The 10784-nt window shown below is 63.6% G+C and overlaps 1 protein-coding gene across 2 annotated transcripts in view; it reads left to right on the top strand.

Annotated features, from left to right (window-relative positions):
• Positions 1 to 2200: 2200 nt before the first annotated feature.
• Positions 2201 to 10784, top strand: part of CABP7 (calcium binding protein 7) — an 11361-nt gene continuing 2777 nt past the window's right edge. The window contains exons 1-3 of one of the 2 annotated variants that reach the window (XM_081542715.1): positions 2201 to 2309; positions 9362 to 9505; positions 10600 to 10712. In XM_081542715.1, coding sequence (XP_081398841.1) covers positions 2201 to 2309; positions 9362 to 9505; positions 10600 to 10712 — 366 coding nt within the window. Of the gene's footprint in view, positions 2310 to 8618; positions 9506 to 10599; positions 10713 to 10784 lie in introns of those variants that run through there. The other variant, XM_081542714.1, reaches the window with a different exon arrangement.

Here is a 10784-nt window from a genome sequence, read left to right as displayed (position 1 = left end):
CTTCCCTGTTCCTCTGCTCCAGCAGATGAAGCGAGGGAGCGCAAAACACTCGGCTCTAAGGGTGGGATGTCAGACCCAGGACAGGTGGGCGAAGAGGGCTTCAGCTGGGGCTTTTCTGGAGACTCTCACACCCCCAGCCCCAGGTCCTAATGGGCACCCGCTGGCCCATAGAGGCTAGGAAGACAGACCAAGAGCCACAGTCCTGCCTGGCTCCTCTGCAGGCTGTAGATGCTCCTGGGAGCCTTGTCCACAGCCAGGCGCGACAAGTGCTGGGGCCCAGGCCTGGCCCAGCCCAGCTCAGCCAGGGTTGGCATCTCTCCCTGAGCCCCTCTCCCCAGGCTGTGATTAATCAGCGACAAAAAGCAGTAAAATGTAATCAGCCTGGGGAGGGCAGGGCCGGCAGGGCCATGGCAATCAGCTTTCCCCCTGGGGCCAAAGGCTGATTGGACCAAAGAGGGGAGGGAGGTGGTTCCAATGGGGCCTCTAAGGAAGGACTGATGCTGAAGCTGAAGCTCCAATACTTTGGCCACCTGATGAAAAGAGCCGACTCACTGGAAAAGACCCTGATGCTGGGAAAGATTGAGGGCAGGAGGAGAAGGGGATGACAGAAGATGAGATGGTTGGATGGCATCATTGACTCACTGGATATGAATCTGAGCAAACTCCAGGAGACAGTGAAGGACAGGGAAGCCCAGCATGCTACAGTCCATGGGGTCACAGAGTCGGACACAACTGAGCGACTGAACAACAGCGGCAGGGTCTGCATCTGGGGCCATGGTGAGGCCTAGGGGCCAACCCCTCCCCCACAAATGTGCATGGACGTCTGTGAACACAGGCCCGCACCAAAGGGCTGCACACTGCCCCCCCATGCCTACAAGCTCCTGCCCTCGTCTCCCAGCTCACAACCTTGGCACACACAGGTGGCTGCACACCCTCCCAGCACACGACCATCTCCATGTGGACTTGAAAACACACGTACACACCCTGATGGATAACAGGGTGTAACATGCACACACGTGCTGCCCCCTCACTCCACAGGCACACGTGCCCTGGGGCCTGGGACAGCCCTGCACAAGTACTGGGTCTAACCTGGAGCCGTGTGAGCTGACCAACCCTTGCAGCAGTCCACACAGGCACCCAGCCACCTCTCTGCCCCCCACTGCCTCCCCGGCCTGGCTCCTTCTCTGCAGGCTGAACGGTGGTGAGCGTCTGGGAAGGAGCCAGCACTGGGGCTCCACTGTTGGGGGGCAAGGTCAGGGGCCAGGTCTCAGCCACAGAGCAGGGGAGACTGCCCAAGACCTATCCCCAGCTCCCGCCAGCCGGCCCTGCCCCATGACCTTGGTCAACGCCCTTCTTCCTCGGACTCAGTTTCCCCACTCTGGAGCCTCTCCTGGCACCAACACTGTGTGATTCTCTTCGAGGACTCGGGGGCCGGGGGACAGACCTCCGCTGGCTGCCAGGTATCTGGGCCTCGGCTCCCTGCCGTCTGTTCGAGGCGGGTGGGGGCCAGCCAAGGGGCTGGGAGGAAGGGCCCCACCCCCACCCCACTCCACCCCATCTTAATTTAATCCGGGTGGCTGCGGACTTCGTTTGTATGGGGGTGGGGGTGGGCGAGTGAACCTCCGCAGGGAGAAAGAGGAGCCCGGGCCAAAGGGGAGAAGGAACCCCCGGCGGGCTCGGGCGGCCACGCAGGGGCCGGCGGCGGGAAGGGGCGGGCGGGGTGGGGGGAAGCGCGGAGGGGGCGGGCGAGCGGAGGGCGGGGGAGGCGGGGAGCGCAGCCAGCGCGACACGGAGCGAGCGAGCGAGCGAGCCGGGGAGGCGGCGAGAGCCGGAGCGGCGGGCCGGGCGGCCGCGCCGGCGAGCGGACGAGAGGGCGGCCAGCAGCGCGCAGCGCGGAGCGCGCGGGGCACCGAGGAGCGGGAGCGGCGAGCGCAGCGCGCAGCGGCCCGAGCGGAGAGGCCCGAGCGGCGCCGCCCCCGCGGCCCCTGCGGGGCCCCAGCCGGGAGCCCGACGAGGGAGGGGGCGGCATGGACCGGCGGCCCGGGGCGCTGGGGCGCTAGGCCCCCGGAAGGGAGCCCCCCGCCTCGCCGCCCTCCGCAGCCGCGCGCCGCGCCCGCTCCAGCCGCCCCCGGGGCCGCTGCCGGCCCATGAGCCCCGACCTCAAAGTTTGCGGCGGGCGGGCGGGCGCGGAGCCTTCAAGATGCCGTTCCACCCGGTGACGGCGGCGTTGATGTACCGGGGCATCTACACCGTCCCCAACCTGCTGTCGGAGCAGCGCCCTGTGGACATCCCCGAGGACGAGCTGGAAGGTGAGTGCCCCGCCGGGACCCCCGCCGCCGGCCCTCCTACCTGTGCGCCCAGGTGAAACGCGGTCTTAAGGGCGCATGGGGCTGGGGGGCTGTCTGCGGGTGCCGCCTGCCAGGTAGGCGCTCCAGCGAACAGCTGCGCGGGGAGGAGGCCGGCCCAGGTCGCACCCCTGGGCGCCGCGGTGGGGGGTCGCAAAGGCGGAGGGCCGGCCCAGCCTCAGCCGCGTGGTCCCCCGCGCTGCGGAAACTTGCCGGGCCCCGCAGCGGGGTCACGGGGCCGCGCAGTCCGCGGTGACGGTGCGGCAACGCGGCGGGTTGGGTTGGGGGTCTGAGCTGTGCACCCTTCACCCCGGCGCCGGCCCCGGAGCACCAGCATCCTGATCCCCTCGGCGGCGCCCGCCCGCGGCTCTGCACTCGCATTGACATTCCGCTCGTGTCGCTTTTAAAATCCAATCTGCTCGGGGAGCCAGAGAAGGGGAGCGGGCGCCTGCCCTGCCCCCGCCGACTGTCGGGCTGCCCCCAGCCCCTCTTGCGGGGCCCGTAGCCCTTTCCCCACAACCCTGCGGGGACCCCCAGCCCCGAGCGCCTGGAAGGCAGCCGGGGAGGTGGTGGCGACAACAAGTGGCCAGACTGGGCGGCTTGGTCGCGATAACCAAGCCTGGTAGGGAAAGGCAGAGGGGGACGCGACCTGATCTGTTCCCCAAGTCCCTCCACCTCTGGACATGAATGGGGACCTTGGGCAGCAGGCTGGGCAGGATCAGAGTAGATGGCAGAGCCCGGGGTCCTCAGACTGAGGATTCTGGGCAGCAGTGAGACCCCTGGGGCCTGCAGCTCTTTCCCTACAGGACCGGGGGGCAGGGGCTCAGGTTTCCCCTCCCCCCAGACCTCCTGGGGGCCGCTGGCAGTGGAGTGAGGGGCTCTGGGCTGAAGGGGGTCTCCCTCCCATGGGATCTGCTTCTCTGCTGTAGGGGGAGGGCCTGCGATCACCCAGAGGCTGGGCCTCTCTTCAGGTACCTTAGGGCCGAGGGTCTCTGAGATCCGGGGCTCAACAGGGCCTTTGCGGGGTACAGCTGAGACACCAGTGCAGGCAGGGGTGACGGTGGGAGCACAAGCCACGGAGAGAGGTCCAGCCGCACCCCCAAGTCCTGGAGGGAGCAGATCTTGAGGGAGTCAGAGGGCATCAGGAGGAAGATCAAGGGGAGAAGGCACCCCCACCCCCAAGCCCGCACTGCACCACCATGAGCCACCTGCTTCTCACCACATCCCCCCGAAAGCCTCCAGAGGTTGGGAGAGCCGTGGAAATGGGGTCTGGTATCTGACACGGGCAGGACGGATGGATGGGTACCGCTACTGGGTCTCTGGCCTTGAACTCCAAAGCCCAAGTCCATGCCCTGTTTGGGCCGAAGCCCAGGAACCAGAGTCTCATCCAGGGCCTAGGAAAAGGAGGGGGTACAGTGAGGGGCCAGAGGGCAGGGGGTGGGGCATTAGCCATCTCTGCCCTAACTGTCTTCTCCTGCCCTGGACACCCCAAACCTCTTACAGTTCCCCCTCCACAGGCCCTCATCCATCCCTTCCTCCTGGCCACTCGGGCAGAGGTACACCCTAGGCAGCTTGCATCTCATTCCCTCCTCTTGCTCCCAGCACCCCACCATGCCCCTGGCAGCCTTGCTAGGGGCCTCACTGGTCCCTCCCCTCCTGATCTCCCAGCCCTGGAGTACAGACCCCAGGGAAGGGGTGAGTTGGGAGGAGGCTGGGATGCAGGGGTGCGCAGGGCACAGGGCGGGCAGTGCAGGGGCAAGGAGCCCGCAAGCTCCCCTTGGACCGCATGGCGGACATGCTGGCAGGAGCCCAGAAGTGTTAGTCACCAGCCACACCAAATGCACCGCCTGCTTCTCGCCCGTCCCCTTCTCCCGGGCCCTGTGGAGCAGGGGGCCCTGGCACAGGGGACATCTGAAGGGCAGGCCTCTTCCTGGGGGGGGCAGGCAGGTGATGCCTGTAGATGCTTGGCGGTCCCCGCCCGTCTGGGGCAGCCTGTGGGCCCATGGATGAGGACAGGAAGTCCTCTGTGATCGACCCCCTTCTTGGCCGCAGGCACTCTGGAAGCCCTCCTCTGAGGAGACCAGGTTTCTGCAGGCCCCAGTGGTCCTTGGATGCCAGGGCTGGGTGGGAAGGGTGACCATCCATGGCACAGAGTCCCCCTCTGCCCCATCCACCTCCCCAGTGGCCCGTCAGTGCTCCTGTCCCACCCAAGCCCTCGGCTGGGGGACGCCCGTTGGTGGGGAAGCCATGTGTGCCGAGGACAGGGAGCCCAGCAGCTTGGGATGAGATGCTACAGACAGTACATGCCTGCCTGCTGAGATCCGGGGGGCGGTTAGGACGAGGGAGGGAGGTGGAGAGCGCTGACTTAAGGTGAGAGCTTCCTAGCCAAGCAGTGGGGGGCTCGACTCTCTGCTCCCTCAATTTATGAAGTGACCTCAGGCAACCACTTGCTTCTCTTGCCTCGGTTTCTCCATCTGTAATAAGGGGTTGGCCTTGCCCCTCCCCAGGGCCGCAAGTGACAGAGGATGTGATGGAAATGCTCAGCACAGGGCTTGGCACAGGGCTCAGTGGGGGCTCGGAGGCCAGGGCAGCAGTGGGGAGGTTAAGGAGTGGGGAGAGGGAATCGGGAAAGGCCCACGAGGAGGAAACACGTGGTATGCAGGGGACTGGGCCGGAAAGGCAGGCTCAGGGAAGGGGTGGGTGGAAAGGGCCTTGAAGGTCTGTGGAGGCACTTGGGGACCCCTGGATGGGTAGACCTGGCCTGGCAGAGCTGGCCTGGGTCCCTGGCCCTCCTCAAGCAGAGGACAGAATTCCCCAGATTCTCCCTGAGATGCACATTGCACGCCCCCCCACCTGCCAGGCCTGTGGCAGCGCTGAGGCTGATGCCAGTGGCATCGACAGACTTGAGCACCTGAGGGTGGGAGCTGGGGAGCAGCAGGCCCTCACCCAGCCCTCCCTCAGAGAGAGGAGGAGACAGACAGACAGATAGGCGGACAGGCAGACAGGCGGACAGGCAGACAGATGGACAGGCAGACAGCCACCAGGGCAGGGGTCTGGGCTTGGCACTTGACCTGCTCAGACAGACAGTGGAGCCTGCACTGAGTGGCCAAATGGGACATTTTGGGTACAGAGGGGTCCCCTTTCCTGCCCTTCTTTCCCACAGGACCAGCAGCCACCTCTGCACAGGCCAGAAACTCAGGGAGGCCAAAGTGCTGGGGCACAGGGCCAATGCCGCGGAGAGGAGCTGTCAACGCAGAGGACACACTCTGTCCCCTCAGAGTGACCTCCAGCCCACACACCCTTTCTCTGGACTCCAGCTCCCATGGGGCTAGTTGGGGTCTCAGGCCCTAACACAGCTCCCCGGGCCAGGGGAGGGATTGAGGGCAGCGGATGGAGGCAGCAGGAAGGGACCCGTGTCGGCCTGGAAACTCAGAGGCCCTGCCAGCCCTTGCCCGGGCCAGGCGTCCCCATGCCAAGATGGAGTGCGGCAGGCTTCCCCCGGCCTCCTGGGGCGGGAACAGAGCGAGGCTTTCGGGGAAACGTGCCCAGCTGGGCTGTGTCGATGGCAGCAGCAGCAACAGGCAAGCTGTGATGCCCACCCTGCTCCGGGTGCCCCCAGCAGAGTCCAGGTCTGCGGGATGGGGCAAGAGTCACGTTCTTGGCTCACAGACGAGTCTGTGGAGGTTCAGAGAGGGAGGTGCCGTGTCCAGGTCTCTTGGCTGCTGAGCAGCAAGGCCAGACTCCAATCCCTGGGCCTCCAGGTCTTGGTACCAGCAAACAGGAAGGTTGGCCTGGTGTCCAAAGCTCCCTGAGACCTCCCTTCTCCTTCCGGCTCTGCCGGAACATCTGGGATGTTCTGATTTATAGCATCCTGCTCTGAGCCAGGCCCGGCCCCACCGAGCTCTCACACACTTGACTTTCTTATTGATTCATTTCTGTAGCCCCATTGTACAGGTGAGCAAACACCCCCGGAGGGCACCTGACCAGGACGTAGGAGAGCTGGGATCTGACCCAAGTCTGTGTGACTTGGTGCTGATTCCCTGGCTGAGAAGGTGATCCCTGAACTTGGCTTCGGGGAATCATCAGGGGCCGGGTCGTGGCTCTGAGCAAGGACACAGAGCAAAACTGAGGCGTGAGCCGGGCGTGCCAGAGAGGAGTGGCTAAGGGGACACGTGGAAGGGGAGGTGGCAGTGTTTGGATTGATCCAGTGGTCTTGGGAGGTTAGTCCTGCCTGAGAAAGGGATGCCTCTGGGACTGCCGCCTGCCTACGTACCCCAAGATTCACCTGCCCTCCACTGTCCCGTGTGTGTGTGTTTTCTCAGGACTTTTAGAAGGAGGTCAGGGGCTCCGACGGAAGCAGCCCTGGCCTCTCGGGGGGCACACTTAGCCCCTGTCGGGGTGGAAGGGACAGCCTGGGCCCCAGCTCATTGCAGGGGAGCGAGCCAGCACCCACTGCAGCACTAGTGTGCTGTGAGGCTGTGGTTTTGCCATCCCACCCTGTGATCTCCCAGCTGAGGACCCAGAAAGATGGGGTGCCTTCCTTGGGTTCCCACTTCCCCAAACCAGCCCCTGACCTGGGCGTCTGGGGGTGATTCCCCTCCACCTGACTTTGGCTTGATCCCCCTCTTCTGTGGTGGCCCGTGGGGTGAGGGGGTCCTTAGGGGCTGCACGAGAGGACAGGCAGCACCCCAGCCTCCCCCTGCCCCTGCCTCTGGCTAACACTTGCCCTTACTAGGATGGTTTGTAAACTGAGAGTAGATGGGTTCTGAGAGGTGGGCCCACATCACGTGGACCATGAACTTCTGGTCGGCTCCTCTGTGTGCGCTCCAGATGTAGGAGGGAGTCCCTGAATCAGTCATTCATTTAACCATTTATTAGCAAATGGCTCGGCTTGAATGACTGCACCGTTCCAGGTCATGGGACGCAGCGGTGAACAAGACCTACCAGTCCCTGCTCTCATGGCATCTCATAGTTCACAGTCCAGCGTGGTCAGGAAGGAATCCTCGGGGGAAGGGTGGGGTCTGTGGGAGCCAGAGGAGAGCCAGAGTCAGCTGGGTGAGGGGCGGGCAGGAAGGGAGGTGATGCTGTCCATCCTTGCTGGGAACCAGGGATGCATCAGAGTTCGCCATGGAGAGGGGAAGAGCACTGCAGGCAAAAGGAGCCTCGCATTCAGAGGCCTGCAGGGGGAGCAGCCTTGGTGCCCACCTGGATTGAAAGGGCCCCTAGGGCTGGAGTTCAGGACACGTGAGGTGGGCAGAGCCTGGGGCTGGGTCGGGAGGCCAACAGAGCCAGCAAGAAACCTGTGTGTGTGTGTGTAGCGTCGGACACACAATGCCTGGCTGCAATGCCAGCGTCTTCCTCTCTTACCCAGGACTCCCAGGGGACTGGCACCCCCGCGGCAGCTCTGGAACTGCTGGTCCTCTGCTCACACTCCTCTGGGGGTGGGGGGCTCGCAACCTTCTCGATGGCCCAGGGAAACTCTAGGTGGGTGTTGGCCTGGAGTTCCCCGAGTCCAGGGTTTACAGGAGCCCCTGGCCTGGCCCAGCTCTCCCTTCCTAGCTGCTCCCCTGGCCAAGGGGTTACTGGTTAGGAGACTGGTTTCTCAGGCCCTACCTAGGATTGGGGAGGGGGTGGCAGTCCAGAGTCAGAGGCTCTGGGGGCCTAGGCAGCTCAGGTGAGGCCTGCGGACACTGTCCTGGCCTGCATGGCAACTGGAACCTTCAGGCCTTGGGTGCGGACACCAGGTGGGATGAACCTGATGAAGTTTGAGGCTTCGGCCACAGCTGCCTTGCTGGGTGCCTTGGGACACGAGGCCACCCTCTCTGGGCTATAGTGGGTCCAGCAGAATCAGGGACTGACCCCAAGGTGCAGGATCCCACGGTCAGTCTCAGGGGCTCACAGACCCCCACACTGGCCACCTAGCCTCCTAGACCTCACTTTCCAGGTATGCAGTACACCTCTCCTTCCAAATACACCTGCTTGCGTGAGCTCCCCTCCGCCTGCAGACTGAACAAGGAGACCCCCGGGAACCTGAGCAGAGTGGGTGAGAGTGGACTGAGAGACCCTCCCCACAACGGGAGGTGCTCTGTAGGACCCTTCTGGGGCTGAGTAACAGTGAAGGGACAGCAAGCCCAGAAGCAGAGGTGAAAAGGTGAACGGGGAGTTTAGAACTCTTCAACCCTCAACTGTTCCTGGATACCTTTGGTAAAACCTCACACCACGACTGCCCATTTTACTGTGGGTAAGACTGAGGCTGGCCCGAGGTCGCTGCTCGGGTTGCTTGTTCTCAGGCTCCCAGCCCCGCGCCTTGCTCTCCACCTCCGAGTCACCCAGGCTCCTCAGGGCTGTCTTCCTCTCCATATGATGTGGTGGTGGGGGGAGTGACCCCCACACCTCAGCTGGCCTGGGCCTGCGGAGGCGCCTCCATCCATCCTGTCTTCCCCCAAATCTCAGGCTCCGGGAGGCAGTCTGCGCCCAGCTGTTAGCGCGGAGCTGAGGCTGCCTCTCGCGGCCGCCATTAAGAGTGCTGGCCGGTGTTAACGAGCTGAGCCCGGGGAGGAAGTGTGATGGGGATGGGGGGAGGATGGGAGGAGCGGGGGTGGGCGGGAAGCCTTTGGCAGCTCCAGAGGGCCGGCTGCCCGCCCGCATACTCCCCTGCACGGCGGGCTCCGTGGTGCCGGCCACACGGGGTCGTTGTGAGCACGCCTGGAGAGGCTGTGGGAGCCTGGCACGCGGAGCCCAAGACGCCGGGGCGGTCTCATCACTGCCGCCTATGGGGCCTCTCTGCTGCGAGCTTGGCCTGCCCCAAGCTCCAGGGAGGCAGCGCTGTAGTGGACTCTTGGGCCACCCGCCGACTGTCTTTGACCAGACCTGCAGGGTCCTCAGAGGGTGGCGAGGGTCGGGGGGCACAGTCTCCATCCCGAGCTCAGGTGGTGGGATCTGGGATCCCGGGGGGCCTGGGGAGGGGGCTGTCGGGGACAAGGGTGAGGTCCTAACCGGCTCTGCCCCTCCCCCAGAGATCCGAGAGGCCTTCAAAGTCTTCGATCGTGATGGCAATGGCTTCATCTCCAAGCAGGAGCTGGGCACGGCCATGCGCTCCCTGGGCTACATGCCCAACGAAGTGGAGCTGGAGGTCATCATCCAGAGGCTGGACATGGACGGTGAGCCGTGCCCCTGCCTGTTTCCTCACCCCTCTCCTGCGGGGGCGGGGAACCGAATCTGGACCCTGAGCCCGCGGGACTGAGCCCCCAGGGGTCTGTTCACTCTGAGGACTCCCGGTCAGCCCCAAGCCCATGGCAGTTTGCAGCCGGGTCTGGCCCCATTTCTCAGCTGGAGAACTGAGGCCAGACAGAGTGTGACAGCCCCAGCTACACCCAAGAAGTTGAAGACTCTGTACCTCTGTTTTCCAATAATTTTTGTTTTTTGGCTGTGCTGTATCTTGTGGGATCTTAGTTCCCCAGCCTGGGGTTCAACCGTACCCCCTGCAGCGGAAGCAAGGAGTCCTAACCACTGGGAAGTCCCCAAGAAAATTTTAAAGTACAGAAAAGTAAAAATGTATCTACTAAATGGGCTTCCCTGGTGGCTCAGTGGTAAAGAATCCGCCTACAAGGCAGGAGATGGGGGTTCTTTCCCTGGGTTGGGAAGATCCCCTGGAGAAGGGAATAGTAACCCACTCTGGTATTCTTGCCTGGGAAATCCCATGGACAGAGGAGCCTGGTGGGCTACAGTCCATGGGATCGCAAAGAGTCGGACACAACTGAGTGACTAAAGAACAATTTATTAATATGCCAGTTCCCATCACCAAAAAAAAATCATTAGTTGTATTTGCCATCTGGCTTTCAATGAAGGAAAAACTCGTAAGCACCATGAAGGCCCAGTCCTCTCCTCCCAGTCTTCTCTGGCCCCTCCCACGTCCCCTCTCCACAGGGACAGCACCTGCCAACCTGGCCGGGTGGTCCACCATCCCGAGCTTCGTTTCCTGTGTGTGGTGGGGAGGATGTCTGGCCCTACACCCGCTCCGGGCAGCAGGGTTCGGGGTGAAATGTGTCGCCTACATGCGAGGCCACTCAGAGCCCGCCTGCTGCACACCCCCACACACACACCTGTCAGGTGGGGCCTCCGCACACTCGGTGGCTGCAATGTCAGCCCAGAGCCTGGCACGTGAGGCTCCGAGGAGGGGACCTCCCTGGGTCCCCTAGTGGCCCGCGGTGCCCAGCTGCAGCCTCCCAGCTGACTGGAACTGTGACCGCTCCAGGTGATGGCCAAGTGGACTTTGAGGAGTTTGTGACCCTCCTGGGACCCAAGCTTTCCACCTCGGGGATCCCAGAGAAGTTCCACGGCACTGACTTTGACACCGTCTTCTGGAAGGTACGCCCTGGCTGACTGGAGGGCTGTACTGGGGCCATTGAAGGGTCGGGCCCACGCTGTAAAGTGGGGAAA

This window comes from Giraffa tippelskirchi, chromosome 11 (assembly GCF_054371585.1).
Source record: "Giraffa tippelskirchi isolate mGirTip1 chromosome 11, T2T-mGirTip1v1.2.pri, whole genome shotgun sequence".
Lineage (NCBI taxonomy): Eukaryota > Metazoa > Chordata > Mammalia > Artiodactyla > Giraffidae > Giraffa > Giraffa tippelskirchi.
Note: the sequence above shows the minus strand (reverse complement) of the source record. Positions and strands in the feature narration are given on the sequence as shown.